Source organism: Solanum pennellii, chromosome 4 (assembly GCF_001406875.1).
Source record: "Solanum pennellii chromosome 4, SPENNV200".
Taxonomy (NCBI): Eukaryota; Viridiplantae; Streptophyta; class Magnoliopsida; order Solanales; family Solanaceae; genus Solanum; species Solanum pennellii.
The window spans coordinates 75,295,682-75,313,041 of NC_028640.1; the positions used below are offsets into that span (position 1 = coordinate 75,295,682).

A 17,360-nucleotide genomic window follows, 5' to 3' on the forward strand; every position below is an offset into this window, starting at 1 on the left:
AGTTAAAGGCTATAATCTATACGAACAATGATGAACAAAAATCCATAAATATTTCAACAAAATTGAAAATTTATGGAAAAGACAAACCAATGAACCATCAAATATCTATTGGTCTATTATCTTTACTTTTTAGTTTCGTCATATCATACGTGGATTAGATTATTACTTTAAATAAAATGTTTATATAGCAAAAAAAATAGTGAAATTTCAAAATATGTATAAATTATTTCAATTTTTTGAATTTCATATATGAATTCTTCAGAATATAAAATATTTAAGAAGTCTAACGTTTCAAGAAAACATTAATAAATGTTCCATCTCGTCCTTTGCTAAAATTTGATAAATAAACGAGCATTTTATTATTTGTAAAACAATTAATTAATGGTGGAATTAAGTTAAACAAAAGTTATCTATTATTTCATGCCTTGCATATACAAAAAATAATTTAACATGAACAGGCTAGTTCAGTGTTGTTAATTAAAGTTCGATTTTACTTAGTACATTTTGCAGATAAAAATATACGAATTTATTCCTTAATAAAAATTCCAAAACCATTTTTTTTTTAAAAAAAATACAGATAAATATATTAAAGAATTGTATATGGAGGCCATAATTTTTTTTTTGTCAAAATTCAGAAAAGCATTCTTGGTGCCGTCATCATACATTAGCTTATTAATCAAAATATATTTCTTGAATTATAATCTATGGAGGCATAGAAAATTGAGTTTTAAGCCAAACAATTTTTATTTCTTATAAAGGGGAGTAATTCTATTTTGGTCCTCCAAATATATCTTTAATTTTTAAAATCGCTCAAAGTAAAACATTTTTATTCTAATCAATGTAATAAATTTAAAAATTAATAATGACTATAAAAAATGGATCAACTTTTAAATCGATGGAAAAACAAATCAACCTCGACCCTCGATGCGTTTTATTTATTTTTTTAAAAAAAAAAACTTAGCTCAACCGTGTTTTAGCAAAAAGCCTGAAAAATTAATGAGAGATCGATATTTTATTTAAAATGATCGAAGTTTAGCCAAAAAAAAAACAACCAAAGTTCAGTCATTTTTTTTCAAAATTAACTTTTTGTTGGATTATACTAAAAAAAATGCATAATAATTAAAGTTGATCGATTTTTTTGTTTCTATATTTTTTAACATATGAAAAACGATCGATCTTGGTTAAATTTGTGAAAAATAAACAAAAATTAAAATCGATCCAATTGATTTTTCAATTTTTCCTCATATCTTTGATAAAATGTTTTATTAGTTAGAGCAGAAATGCTCAATTTTAGCAAATTTAAAGAATTAAAGACTTGGTTAGAGCAAAAATGCTCAATATTTGGAGAAGAGGACTAAATTTGAAAAAAAGCAAGTGGACTAGTAGTGACAATATTGTAACAGTAAAGAATAGAGTGCCTATAAATTGGAGGATTACATAGACAAAAGTTAATAGAGCAAAATCTATAAGGGAATTATGGGAGTTGAAATTCGACCAGCCACCATTAATGGTGAAAATCAAAGTGAAAGTGTAAATATAGGTGCACCAGTTGTACTTGGACTACAACCATTTGCCCTAGTAGATCATATAGCTAAGGTGGATTGGTCTCTTCTCTCCCAAATACCCGGTGAACGTGGTGGCTCTTTCCCAGTACTTCCTCTTTCTTGTTTTTTTTTTTTTTGTTAATTCTTGATTATGTACAGTTTTTGTGATAAAGATGGAATCTTTTTTATTGTTTGGGGGTTTGAAGATTTGGGGTTGGTTTGATTTTGGTATAATTGATTGTTTTATTGCCAATTGCTTATAAAAAATTTAGATCTTTGAATTCTGTGTTGCTTTAACTAATGTATGTGTAAATTTTCAGCTAGCTTGTATGTTTTAGTTCTACTTTTTTTTTTTGCTGTAGATTCTATTGCTCTTTGGATCTTTTATTCTCTGTTTTAGTGTGTGCATTTGAGTTGAGTGTTCCGGAAGTGGTAAGGTCTGCGTACGCTATATCCTCCCAGACCCCAGTTGTGGGATTTGCTGCACTTGAGTTGAGTGTTTCGGAAGTGGTAAGGTCTGCGTACGCTATATCCTCCTAGACCCCAGTTGTGGGATTTGCTGCACTTCAGTTGAGTGTTTCGGAAGTGGTAAGGTCTGCATACGCTATATCCTCCCAGACCCCGCTTGTGGGATTTTACTGAGTATGTTGTTGTTGGTTTAGTTGTGGGGTGGGACAGGGAGTTTGGTAGGTGAGTTCGATTGTTGTTGATAAGAATTTGTTGAGTGGTTTTTAATTTCATTGGGATGGTATGGTGACAATGTCAAAATCCAAATAGATCAATTTATTGTATTAGCTAAAGAGACAATGACTGCAAATCAAGAACGAACCTTTTTTGCTGATGAAGTTCGATGTATCATAGAATCTGAAAGGGGGTTATGCGTGAGATGATCTCGGTTTCTCTATATATGAAGAGGTTATGTCTTTTGTGATTCTAGAATTGGACATTGTAGTTTGATCATTGTAGAATAACCTTTTGGGTTTCGGGTTTACTACCACTGTCAATATGAGACTGAAAATGAGGGAATTTGGCTCGCATTTGATACTTTGAACTGAGAGGATGTTTTGGTTGAATTGATAAAAATGCATTTTACATTTGATTTATTAATTTCCCTTTTCTCTAATCCATGTGTTTAATTTGTTAAAAGATTGTGTTACTGCATATGTTACCCTTCACTCCGCCTTTGTGCGAATGGTTCCAAGACCGGTGGATGAATGCAGTAGTAAAATAGTCTGAACTATCATGTGAAAACTGATTTAAAATATAGGATTCATATTGCCGACGATTGATGCGTAGTTGGTTAGCTTATCTCGCCCGTAACTGCCAGCTAGGAAAGGCTATTGCATGCTAAAATAAAAAAAAACATGAAATATTATGTTTGCTACAAATGTCCTTATTTGTTATAAACAAGACTCTGATCCATTTTGTTTCCTTTGTTAACTAAAGGTTGCAGTTGAAGAGTTGAAGTGTATACTCAACGAGCTTAACGCCCATATCCTTCCTTCTACCGACAATGAATCCCTATTGAAGACTATAGCTGGAGGTAGCGTTGCAAATACAATTAGAGGGTTGGCTGCTGGCTTTGGGATTAGTAGTGGGATCATTGGGGCTTGTGGCGAAGATGAAGAAGGTAAATTATTTATGAGCAACATGGGCTTTTACAAAGTGGATCTCTCAAGATTGAGATTGAAGAATGGAACTACAGCTCAGGTGAACACATTTGTTGGATATTAGGATTGTGTATATAGATGATTCCCCGATTTTCTAATACTGTGTAATTTGTTCTGTACAGTGTGTATGTCTGGTTGACGAAGTTGGCAATCGTACCATGCGTCCATGTTTGTCTGGCTCTGTGAAAGTTCAGGTGATTTCTACTTTCATCTAGTCAAATTCAGTGGAGGGTAATGATTCTAATAACGTGTAAAATATTAAGCGAAGTGACCGTACGTTTGTCTTATTATTTCCTTGCTTTATCAGGCAGATGAACTGAAAAGAGAGGACTTCAAAGGTTCTAAGGTGAGGCTTCCTTATTTGATATTTTAAACTCTTATCTCCATCAGTTTTTATACAATCAGTTACTACAATGTTGTATGTTTCCCAGTAACATGTAGAGTTTGCTGATCCATTTATTAAAACGATTTAATTTTTACTCGTTGGAGAACTACTCTGGCGAATTGTAGCATTGAAAATTTCCACTTATTTGCCTCTACTTTTTTGTAACAGTGGTTGGTACTGAGATATGCCATACTGAATGTAGAAGTTATTAAGGCGGCCATCAAAATAGCAAAGGAAGAAGGTCTTTTTGTTTCTCTAGATCTTGCCAGCTTTGAGGTAATTGTTCGCATAGGCTGCATGGTATTATTAGAAGATTGGTATTTCATTATTTGCTTCGAGTTTTTGAAGCAGAAACAGTTACATGTCTTCTCAATTGATACAAAGATCTTATTTCATTCTCTTTATTTGAGCTGTCCATACTCCATAGTTGGAAACATATATAAGAACACACGTATGAACGAAACTCTAATTACATTGTTCCTGTTGAAATATGTCTGATCTGTGTTGATGATTATAGGATTTGTTGTTTTTTCTTTTGTTCCTTTATGATATTCTTAATATGGCAGATGGTGAGGAAGTTTAAATCACCTCTAATTGAATTATTGGAGTCGGGAAACATAGACCTTTGCTTTGCAAACGAGGATGAAGCAACTGAGCTGCTAAGGTTATTATTTATCTTCGCGTTAAAACTAAGAAATTATGTTTATTTACTACTATATTGATAGCCAATTCATGCAAATGAAGATCTCCGTCTTTCCAACATTTGGTGCAGGGGTGAAGAGAAAGCAGATCCTGATGCAGCACTTGAATATTTGGCTAAATATTGCAAGTGGGCTGTTGTCACCTTAGCTCAAAACGGATGCATTGCGAAACATGAGAAAGAGGTATCTGTAATCCTTCCCCACCTGCAGTCTATCTTTAAGACAACGATTGAAAAGAATCTTTTGTTCTGATCTTCTGGATGTTCATATCATTTAAAGATGGTAATCGAGAGTCCCCCAACTCGATGGTTCTTGTCATTCTTTTAGTAAACTAGTAGCAATTTGAACTTTTCTCTCCATTTCATTTTTATGTGAATGTATTTGACTGGCCGTGGAGTTCAACAAAGAAGGAATTTTTTAAATAAACTTGTGGTTTTAAACATTATGTAGAGAATCATCTAAAAAGGAAAGAGTATCACATAAGTTGATGATTTGTGATCTTTACTTAGTGTTTGTTATTAGGATTATTATAAACATGAAGTATTATTTTGGTTTTCAGTTTGTGCGTGTTCCAGCAATTGGCGAAGCGAAAGTTACTGATGCTACAGGTGCAGGAGATCTGTTTGCGAGTGGGTTTTTGTATGGATTGGTAAGAGGACTGTCACTGGAGGAATGTTGTCGGGTGGGTTCTTGCAGCGGTGGTTCTGTGATTCGATCTCTTGGGGGTGAGGTAACACCTGAAAACTGGCAATGGATGTACAAACAAATGCAGACCAATGGACTCCAACTTCCAGAACCAAGCAAATCCTCTGTTGTGACATAGAAGAGTGGCCTCCCTAACTCAATAGAAAGAGCAGCGCTGTGTTTTTTAAGTGCATACTCCTCTTGTTATTTGACTTGTCGCGAAGATATGTTGAACGTACAAGTTCATATTGTTTAATCTAGATGTCCATCTCAATTCAGGTGTCAAAAGATTCTGTTTTATTATATGCAATGTGTTGAAAGTTGCCATTGAACAGAGAATCAAGGTTTTACTTCGTCTTCCTGCTTTTATGATTCTGAACTCTTAATCAAACATTGTTTATATCCCTCCATGGCAAGATCGATGGTTCTCTTTTTGATTCAATCCGATTGCAATTGTTAATTATAGTAGTACATTTCTCTACTTGCAACTACAGTTGATGATAAAAAATCATAATCATTCCCAGAAGTATCACAGATTTATAGTATGTTACAATTTTACAACGGTTCAAAGTCCAATACATTTTGTACTGTTCTGAGGTGAAGATTGAGAACCCAAATAAAAATTAGTTAACAACTAGCATTAAACTCATTTATATATCAATGCACCGGATACGTCATATAAACTTCTACTTTTGCTGGGAAAAATGTTAATATGAATCAAGCATCGGCAAATAACCTCTAAGTTGTATAGTTTTAAACGACAATTCTAATCAAATATTTAGTGTACTCCCAACCATTACTATAAGCAACTGTCCTCCCTATTCTTGCCCAAATGAGTAACCTATTCTTTTGGTCAGCTGCTTATGGAGCTATAACTGAAGCCTTAACAACGAAAGACACAGCGGGGTCGAGGCAGGGGGTGGGAAGGGTGGAGAGGGAGAGGGAGAGAGAGAGAGAGAGATCAACTCAACAAAGTCACTTAAAGCTGTTTTTAGTTCAACTTCAGAAGCATGAGTTTTAAAGATGTTTGGACCAAAGTAAAGCATGATTGCATAATAAAACATCCAAGCAGAAAATATAACCCATTGTGCCACACAAAATCTCAACATTCTAAGAAGAAATCTCTGAATATGAAAGAAGTGAGGCCAAAAGGAAGACATAACATTATCAAATATCCATTGGGGCAGCTCCTTGATCAGCAGGGGCAGCACCTTCTTCAGGTGCTGCTGGTTCATCAGTTGCAGCCTCCTCCGGGACTTCGGCAGGAGCATCTTCTCCAGCTATCTCAAATTCATTGATCAATGCTTGTATGGTTTCCTTGTCCAGTGTATGGAAAGTCTCTCCTACTCCTACCACAGCGACCGTGCAATTGGAGCTTGCTAGCTTTTCCCCTTGCAGAGTTTCTCTCAGCGCAAAGAGAGCATCCTTAAGCAGGCTTTCGCGTGAAGAATCCATGAAACTCTCAAACTTACGTTCCAAGTAGGTTTTTGCAGCTTGTGACCGAGATCCAATGGCAAAAGCTTGATACTCAAAGTAGTTACCACTAGGACAATTGTAATAAAGGTGAGCACCAGACTCATCCAGTCCACCAACAAGCAAGCCAACACCATAAGGCCGTTTCCAGGATCGTTGAGTGCAAACCTGCCACAAAAGCAAATGTTAAGATGATATAAAGCGCAAACATAGGCATCAACTTCTGAATCAGACAGTTAGCCTCATATACCAATATAAACATTTGTTGCATTAACAAATCATCCTGAGAAATGGAGGGGGAAATGCATGCAGCTCAATATCCACCAATACACGACAACAAACCCAAAAGATTTTTATTCTTTCTATACTTTTGCACCATGACCAAGGCTCGATATGTGTCATTTGGAGGTATCCTGGTTCACTGTCAAACACATCCCCAAGTGAAGAACTAAAACAACTTTGTTGATTTTTCTATTTGTATTACTTCCTTTTCTGCTTTTGTAAATATGGTTTTTCAGTACTAAGTACTACTTGAAATACAAACGTTACCAGTTCCAAAAAAGAAAAAGAAATTATGAGAAGAGTCTGATATCAGCCACCACACAGTTAATGCAACCTATCAACAAGCACACAACGGATTGTGCAGAAGTAAAAGGTTCAGCCTGCTTATCCAAATAAACCATATGCTTCCTTGGGAAGAACTCGAAGAGTCCTCTTTCAGAACCTTTTTATATGAGCTATTGAACTAAATAAAAATTACACTAGTAAGACCTTGGTTGAGTTAACCTGATGTAACTATATCCAAATCATTAAAGCAGAAACAACATCACAATTCCGGGTCTACATATCAAGGCAAGTCTTCAATGACTTAAACGGAAGAATGTCCCTAAATTTACGTTGCGTTTCAACAGTGACAAAATCAGGACACTCTTATGCCCTTAAACCTAAAAATGTATCACCACAAAATTGGCCGACTATACCATGGACTGGCCTTAATACTTGGCTTTTCTTTACCGGGCGCATGTTTATATTTTTCTCTACCTCAATGGGAGATTTCTGCAGTTTAAGGAGCTAAGTGAAATTTCAGAATGTCAGATATATGAGAAATTGCTGTCAAAATAAAACAGCTGCAAAATATGCTATAGTTTGCGATAAGACCGGTCAGGAACCATACACTAGGCACACAATTAAAATAGAGTGAATACGCTTATGCTTTGTTATGAAAAGATTTAGAGTGGTGGCACTATTTAAAGCTTAAACAGCAGCATTAACTATTACTGGTAAACTATCTATAGGAACACCTCATTTAATACCATGATCACCTTGCTAGATAGCATCTAATTTCCTAAACATCACTTTTTTTATGATCGTGGTGTCCGGGCCAGCTTTCACGCACCTCGACTAATTCCACGGGATACCAAAACATCATATATTGATATCTGACATGAAAATCCAGTGAATTTATACCCAATTTTACTCCAAATAATAGGAATGTTTAACTTGAAATTTCTAAAGGGGCAATGTCAAAGTAGTGATGGAAATGCAGGAAAAGAGGAGAGCTGGAGGATTGTCCCAACATGCATCTGGTGGACAATTTGGAATGAAAGGAATCAAAGATGTTTTGAAGGAAAGAACATCAATATTCAGAAGATAAAGATAAATTGCCTAGGTCTTTATTATTTTTGGTGTAAGCAAGTAGTAATAGAAAATTCTTAAGATGTTTTTAATGTTATTGACTGGCTGTAACTAGAAGATATTAGGGCTGATGTAAGTATAAATTTTTGGTGGGGAACTACACTTTGATTTAGTATACCTGTGGATATAGAAGTAAATGTTACCTTTCTCAAAAAAACAAATTAAAGCACCTCATTTGTAAAGTGGAAGGGAGGAATTATTGGGCAATCGTTGCTGCAATTTGATTATGATCTATGTTGCGGCATCCATGTCAACCGAACATTCACACCGGATTTGGTCAACCTAACTTGGGTTTCTTTCACTAAATCTAAAGCTAAAAAATACAGGTTGATCGAGTATTTGGTTGATTATGGGTTTATGTCATATGTATTCACATTGAGTACCAAATACCTAAGTATTTACATAAAATTAAATTATACCAGCTTTATTTAAATAACGTCAACTAATTGCCGAAACATATACTTAGATACTCCCTCATTTTAAAAAAGAATGGCACTACTGCTTATAAGTCCATTCCAAAAGAATGTTACCACTCTAAGTTTGGAAACAATCAAACTCGAATGTCCCATTGTACCCTTAGCGACAAGTCTTTATAGCCACAGGCCCACACAAATGTTATGACACTTTTAAGACAATGTATCAAAAGTCTTATAACCACACAAATATCATGACATGTTTAAGACCACAAGTTGTAAAAGTCTTCTTTTCTTTCTTAAACTCAACACCCAATCATATATCTTGTATAAAGTGAAACAAAGTGAGTTTGTCGTATTATACATTCATCGGTTGAATCTTAGGTGATGATGAGTGTGACTTCTAGATCTGCACTCGTGTCGAGTGGCCCCACTCGTATTCAAACAAAACATAGAGTACGATATATAACACTTCTTACTTCTTTAGAAAAAGATAAATTCTTATGGGATATGTTCACACTGATTACAGCATTTGCATGCACTAAAAGTGCAGAAAATCATAATTTGAACTTGATGATTCTCTGCTAAATCTTAAATATGCAACTTTTTTCACCCGGGTTTCAAATTGATCTAATGGATATTTGACGAGTGTAAAGTGAGCAGGCATTTTACAAGGACTGCACAAAAGGGCAATAAAGGTGTTGAGGCTATTCCCCAGCTGTCTCTTAGCCATTTGCTGAAAAAAATTTCCACCATTTCAGCAGTATTATAAAAATAACTCAAGGCTTTGTGGAGTTTGAAGGAATCTAGGGTAGTGCTACCTCAGGTGGAAGAAATGGACATCTAGCATATAGGCAACCGACTGATTTTGTGAACTAAGGCAGCAAACTCTAGCGTGTTTTTTCTCCTTGGACCAAAACACTGATGGATACCTCATCCACAATGATATTATAACTTAAACATTGCAATCTTCTTATAAGTTCCAACTCCATCACTAAATATACCTATAGAGTAGTACACAAGTTTACCTAAAAGAGGAACATAAAGTATCCAAAAACACCTGTTTCATGATGTTAACAGCATTGAACTTGTGACTCATAGACTAAATGGCAATAGGAGGAAATGAAGCAACAAAGGAATTACTTTGCAATAGACACCCACCCTGTCCCAAAACCCCAAACTTCCCTAGATTTGGTGCTTATTTGTTGTGGTTTAGAAGTGACTAGGAATAAACAGTGGTTTAGAAGTGACTAGGAATAAACAAGTGAGAAACTAATGGCAGGATAACTAGCATTTGTGGAAAAAAGTCCAGGACCTTCCACCAAGTTAAAAGTGGGATTTCTCAATCCAAAGTAAAACCCTAACCCTCTATTTCATCGATCACAAAAAAGATTCAGCTAATCAGCGAATAGTAAACCACACTAAGCAGAGAACGAAAACAATTTAGGGTTTGAGCGAAAGACCTGAGCTTTATCAGCAAGCTGAACAACAAGACGCCCGACAGGTAACGGCGACTCATAAGAGTAACTATAGTTAATACACTCAGTACGCATATAACGAGAAAGTACACGGCCGTCAGCAGTAAGTCCAGCGATTGCAACTCCGATGTGGTCATCAACTTTGAAGATCTTCTTCTGGTGAGAAGACAGCTCCGAATTAGCCTTGTTAACAGACGCCAGAATCACATGCGTCTTCGATCTCAAACCTATCGCCGCCGAACCTTGCTTCACTGCCTCCATTGCATACTCCACCTGAAATAACCTTCCCGCCGGCGACCATGTCGTCACATCGGTATCGTACTGGTTTCTAAACATTGTGTCTACGAAGTATTATCGATCAAAAAAGCCGTTTTGCGGAAATGCAATCACAAACTCTGCTCTATGCTTCTCTTCCCTTTAATGGAGTTTGAAGAGTGAAAGCTTTTGAGCAACCTTTTCTTTTTCTTCAAGGCAGAATGAAATGGGTTTATTGGGCCGCCATCTTCATGGGCCAACAATATGGGCCTTTATTATGATTAGGCCCAATTATAGTTATCATGGTTGGGCCTGAATATTGGTAGTCTAGAAATTGACTAGATCCAAATCCAAGTTCTTATTAATGATTTGAGATTTATTTGTTGATTTTGCACAAAAAGGACTATTTTCGTGCTATTGTTTAAGTTTTGACTTCATTTGACTATGTTTTGTATAAATAGGTTGTAAATCGAAATTCTGAGTTTCGGGGTCAGAGGTGTAAGCAAGCTTCTCTTCGACTATACTAACCTAACCTGACAATTATCTTTATCTAGATAGCTCTTTACTTATAAAAAGATTGATAATCCTTATTTATGATTTTTTTTTTTATCAGAGTGCTCTTATCAAACTCTTTGACATTGTAGGTGTAACACAATTACTTTCGTTGCATGTCCTATTAGATATTGAAAGTTCATATAGATGCGTTGGTGTGAATTGCTTTAAGGAGATATTTTGAATACAATGTTGTGCGATTAATTCTGTTTTCTTCATCAAACATGCTCAATAAAGTCAAACAACATATGTTTTTTTAAGTCTTTTGAACTAATTAAGACAATTCAAAACAAGCACAAATAAATAGAGAACTTTTTCAAAAATTAGGTACAATTGTGAAACATCAACTTGAAAAGGCTAGGACATCAAGTAAAAATTATTGGAGTATTGTCCTATATGTTTTGAGACCAGCTAGAATTGTTTGGTCCAAGTGGAAACTGAGTAAATTTTGAAGTCGACAATGAGTTGTCTTACAAGATTTGTACGAGAACCAAATGACATTTCATGTCGTAGTACTTGGATAGTTAGATTACTTGTATTTATGCAACTTGACTTTAATGGAATGAAATTCCAACATGATCTATTATGATTGTATTGAATAAAGCTTGTGAATATATAATGTATGTGTAAGGTTTTGATACTAGTATATTAAAAAACGGAAAAAATTATGCGGTTAAGCAAACTTATACTAGTTAATTACTTATCATAGTTATAGGTTGCTATAATTATCACTTGCGACTAGCATTAATCAATAATTGTGTATGTTGACTTCGAGTTGTATAACAAGTCACGTTTGTATAACTTGCCATATTTGTACAATTCCCAACTAACGATTCTTTGTTTGTATTTGTATATGATGATGATTTTCTTTGGTTTTTCTGTTTTGTCATCATATACATTCAATCTTTTTGTGTATAACTTTTTTAAAGTTTGCGTCAATGTGTAGTTTCTGGATTTTGTATAATATAAATTACATAATGTAATTTGTATGATCTAATTTGTATGACTTAATATGTTTATGTTTGTATCAATTCGTTATTTCGAGTTTCACCATATTTGTATGATTCCCGACTTTATATTACTCAATTATACAAAAACACGTGAATTGTACAAACATACCCCCGAGCTATACAAACGAGATGCGGATTATACAAATTATTGTCCTCTCTCGCACTCCTCTCTCTTTCTCTCTTAATATCGCTCGCCTCATTCTTCCTACTCCCAATCTCGCTCACCTCTCTCCTCCCTATAACATATTGCTACAAATCGTAATTAGCAAACTATAGATATAAAGCGTAATTAGATTATTTTTTAGTGTATATATGCGAAAGTCTCTCTTAAACAAATATACTTTTTAGTGTGTTTTAAAGAATTTGTATGAGATGTTCACACTTTTATCATATTCCTTTAGATGCGTATATGAATACATCAAAATACATGAAGAATTTGAACACATAAATAAATAGAAGGATGTCGTCACATTAAAAATCAACTCATGGAAGCACGATTCATCCAAGTTTAAGACAACACAACTAGTAACGTAGCCACATATAGCTCAGAGTATTCAACTTTCGTTGAAAAATCACACTTACGCATACGACGATATCATTTATTCATTCAGTATATTTTAGTATATCCAAATTTAATTCAATCCACTCATTTAACAGGTATCCACAACAACTAGTTATATGGTTGTTCCAGCAACAAACAAATGAAAGTTTTTTTTTAATGTGTCCCATGGACTGATGATAAAGCCATATATAGATCAAAGACATGATTTGCTGTAGAATTGCATGTGCATATTCTTGAGGGATCTTCTTCAAATTAAAGAACACTAACAATTATTATATTTTAATTTATAAATAAATATAAAGAAATAAAAAAGATAAGTGAAAGTAAAAGTAGCCTATTGATGAGTTTAGGATCTACTTATCTTTTAGATCTTCTTCATATATTCTTTCTTACTAATACAGTGTGTATATATATATTTGCTTCACCTTTTCATAAAGATTCTCTTCAGTCTTCATCAGACAATTTGGTAGCACTTTAATCATTTTTACCCAAGACTTCTATATGTATAGACAAGATAAAAGATACATATATCCCATCATCATCTTTTATTTTTATTATATTGTGTGTTTCTATGGTTGGTCAAGATGTGGTAAATTTGAATTTTGAATGGTGAAATTACTTGGAGTAATAATAATCTTATCATGTGCCAAACATGAATTAACATAGCATCGTTACAATCGTAAATATATGTTCATTTAATCATGTTGAATAGAGTTACTCGATATATGTGAGAGTTAGAAGTAACAAGTGTTTCATATAAAGAAAAATACATACAAACTTACTCGAAGACCCTATTATAAAGAGAGAGAAAAACTTATTTACACGAATTTGAAGTAAAAAATGGATTCACATCTCAAATAATGACAAAGTTGATTGTCTCTATTGCGGATGATATATACGTATACAAAATATTATTTTCAAGCTCATGTTTAATTATAGGTTTGGAGAGATTATGACAAAAATAAGTTTTAATGATAATAAATATACACATTAGCAAACAGTGCTAAATTTATATCGGTATCAATTAATTATCATTGAAATCAATGTCGTTATAACTTTTAGTGACATTTATAAAAAGGGTTAACTGTCGCTAAAAATACATACTCCCTCCATTCCATATTTAATTAAATTTTTGAGGTGTTTCACACCTTTAAAGAAAAGACATTCAACATAAAATTGAACATAATTTTTCATTTTTACTCTTATTAATTGTTATCAAATTTATTAAAGTCATCACATTAAAAATTCAAATGAAGGATAAATTGAAATAACATTCTAAAAATAGTATGAAAATCGAACAATTAAGTTAATTGAAAAATATAAAATGCCTCAAAAATTCAATCAATATAAAATGGAAGAACTATTTAACAGTAATTAACTATAGTCATTAATTAAATATCACTAAACAAATATTCCTAATTAATTAGAACCATGTACTTTGATGATAAATTCATTAAATGCAACGGTTACGTTGCTATGCCAGAATAAAATAAAATTCCTCTTCGTACCAAACGCACCATTAGACAAAGACCATTGACTTTGAAAAGAAAAACACTTAATTTTTGGCTTCATATTTTGTAATAGCATATGAGAAAAAAAATATATAATAGTAAATAAGAGGAAAAAATCATTATAGTGACTGGTAAAAGTTAATTTATTTGGACGTATATAAAATAATGTCATCATGATAACAATATGAGCAAAATGGTCCATTTGAAAAATCTCCTTTTTATTATGTATTAATATCCTAATAATGCCATAAGAAAAGACATTATTGTGTTAAAACAATAGATTTTGAATTGAACCTTTAGTAGCCACTTGTTTATGTTTGAAACTTTTAAAAATTAAAAAAATGAAGAAGTCTAAATTAAAGGATTTAAAAGTTTAAAACTTTGAAAAAGAATGCGATCATCGATGCAACAAAATTATAGTATATTTTTTTTTAATTAAAAAATAGGTAGATGATGCCAACAACGCCATTAGTTTGTAGGTCCTTATTATTTATTATAAAGTGAAAAGAGAAATACTCATCATAACTTCATAACAATAAAGCTTTGAATCATGTATTATATGAGTAAATATGTAATATTAAATAGACCCTACCAATGAATACACTTTTTCAAAGATATATTTGACCGTCAAAATAAATGAGTGACTATTCATTAAGGTTTATTCAACACTTTTAATTAGATAGAAGGTTCAAATTTATTGCTTTTACACTAGTATTTGACAAATGAGAACTTCAATTAATAAAATTAAGATTTACATAATTTCACATACATTACCACAATTATTTATATTTATTTGGCATGATTTATAAATATACCCTCTAATTTTGTTTTATTTTATATTTATGTCCTTTTAACTTTGAATATATACAGACAAACACTTAAATTTGAATAACGTTGAACAAAATAGACACATGTATCCTATGTGACATCCTACATGACAATTTGTGCCCTACGTGGTGTTTTGCATATATTATGTCACATAAGATTCATGTGTCTACTTGTCTTACATATATTATGTCACGTATGATTTATGTTTCTACTTGTTCAACTTTGTTAGCTCTTTTTTTTAAGAAAAAAAAAAGGATATATAAGATCCGAAGCGCAACTAAGTTTATCAATTTATTCGTATTTAAGTGATTTTGTCGATTTATTCGCATTTAAGTGGAACTTTTCTTAGGTTTAACATATGTATACGTTCTCTTTGTATTTTTGCATTGCAGTTATGTTGACCTGATCTTTTATAAGTGAAAATAAAATCCGTTAGCACAACTTTTGTCAATTTATTTGCATTTAAATGGAACTTTTCTGAGGTTTAACATATATAATACATGTTTTCTTTGTATTTTTGTATCGCAATTATGTCGACTTGATCTTTTATAAGTACTGAAGATATAATAAAACGTTAACAATAAAGTTGTTTACATATTATTTGTTGTTGATTCAATTCACTTTCGCTTGAAGTGAGAGAAAAAGATAATTGAGATTCATGCATGATGCGTGCATGCATAATCTCATTCTCCATACAAAAGAAAAAAATAATTAGGGTTTTCCGTTTATAGGTAGTAAATACCTATATTTTATTACATCTCAAATATTCTTTAATTAGGGTTTTCCGTTTATAGGTAGTAAATACCTATATTTTATTACATTTCAAATATTCTTAATTAGGGTTTTCCTTTTAGAGGTAGTAATTACGTATACTCTACATCTCAAATGTCCTTTATATTGTTCCCCTCCGACTTCATCTTCTTCTCGATTATTTAAAATGTCAATTTATACATATCAACTAAAATATTGATCAGAAAAATAGCTTTTTTTTATTATCATAGTTTAATCTTAAATTATTTTATTCATTATCTTAAGTTCTTAAAACTACTAGTTCATTCTAAATACTAAAATAATAAAATTCTTATACACAACTTTAAATTACTCGATATTTTAATGTGATTTTTTCTATAAAAAAATAGTCGTTAGATCATGAATGAAATTAAAAATTATATAAAGGAGTAAATTATAAAATGATTTTACCATTATCGATGCTCTCAATTAGTGTCTCCATAATGGGAGCTTATACCCAAATATGGTATCCTCAAATTCATAATTTCATGTGGGGGAGGGGCCACACTTTGTATGATTAAATCTTTGAATATGGAATAATTGTCATGAGAATCTCTATGAGGAAACGACTATGCTTTTTCCTTTTTATTATTTTTTCTAGTCAGGTACTCGATATTTATAGTAAAATTTAATTAAAGTTAAATTTTTGATAAAAAATTTCATATTGATATAAAGCATTTCACGGACTCATTTTTGTTCACTCTTTATTGTTACTCATTTATAATAATATTTTTATTTCCCTTAATCCCAACAACTCTGGAATTAAGTGATATAATTTTAATATGTTAACTTTAAAAATCACTTAAATTAACTTTCGAAAAATAAAATACGAAATTGATATTTTTTTTACGAGCTCACACGTGCTACAAATACAATTAATCATTTTTTCTTCATCATGGGAGAAGAGAGGCCCCATTTTATGCCTACTAATTAATTTCAGAAACTAATAAATAAATTTCATATTTGTGAAAGTGAAGTGCAACACTTCTTTTTAAAATAAGCTTTAAGTCATAGTCAATCAAAGAAAAAAAAAACATTTATGTTGTTAATGGTGCGTTAACGTCACATTATAATTTGGGACATTATTTGAAAAATTAAACTAAAGGAAAAATAACTTTTGTTATGTTAATTTAAGTTCAATACTATATTTCTGTAAGAGGAAATAATCCAAGTATTTTGATTCCAAATTGTTTGGCATTCAAAAAATTATTTGTTTTGTACGTTGTCATTTCATTGTCATATTTTTTTCTTTATTATTATACTTCAAATTATTGTCCTACTTTCGAGTCAAAGTCTATCCAATTCTTTTTTTCTTATATCATAAAACTAACATCTATTGAATATATTATATTGTAAGTGAAATTATCAATATGTGGTATGTTACAAGTAATTCAAGATGATTATTGAAAAATAAAAAATGAAATTCAAACCAATTGTTCATAATTTAATAACTTTTGGAAAATGGCCAAATAATATGGAAGTGATTATTGCTCTTTTTATAAAAAGTACAAGAAAACGTTAAAACATTTACGTCGTTTCTTTTGGTCCTCACTCTTGTGACTATGAAAAGCTGGCTTCTACAAGGATGCAACTAGTTTATTTCATTTTTTAAAAAACAAATTTCATTCGATTATATGATATTTGTGTTAAAGTTTAATATTGAAATTCATACGTTATAAAATAGTAGTGAAGTAAAAATTTCGTAAAAGTAATTCTTACGAAATAGTCAAAGGAGATTCGATATCTATTATATATATATATACGTACAAAATTGTTTTAACTGTGTATAAATCATAAAATTTTCCGCCTT

The 17,360-nt window shown here is 32.1% G+C and overlaps 2 protein-coding genes across 2 annotated transcripts; one reads left to right on the top strand and one right to left on the bottom strand.

Moving 5' to 3' along the window:
* The first annotated feature begins 1,435 nt into the window (after window positions 1-1,435).
* Window positions 1,436-5,356, top strand: LOC107018180 (uncharacterized sugar kinase slr0537). The gene is made up of 8 exons (XM_015218589.2): window positions 1,436-1,650; window positions 2,991-3,254; window positions 3,337-3,408; window positions 3,522-3,560; window positions 3,768-3,875; window positions 4,166-4,263; window positions 4,372-4,483; window positions 4,860-5,356. The coding sequence occupies exons 1-8, from the start codon at window positions 1,477-1,479 to the stop codon at window positions 5,121-5,123; spliced, it is 1,131 nt and encodes a 376-aa protein (XP_015074075.1). The 5' UTR covers window positions 1,436-1,476; the 3' UTR covers window positions 5,124-5,356.
* Window positions 5,357-5,945: 589 nt separating this feature from the next.
* On the bottom strand, window positions 5,946-10,490 carry LOC107018056 (proteasome subunit alpha type-1-A-like). The gene is made up of 2 exons (XM_015218416.2): window positions 10,029-10,490; window positions 5,946-6,625 (listed from the first exon to the last, which is right to left on the bottom strand). The coding sequence occupies exons 1-2, from the start codon at window positions 10,377-10,379 to the stop codon at window positions 6,152-6,154; spliced, it is 825 nt and encodes a 274-aa protein (XP_015073902.1). The 5' UTR covers window positions 10,380-10,490; the 3' UTR covers window positions 5,946-6,151.
* Between the last annotated feature and the right edge of the window lie 6,870 nt (window positions 10,491-17,360).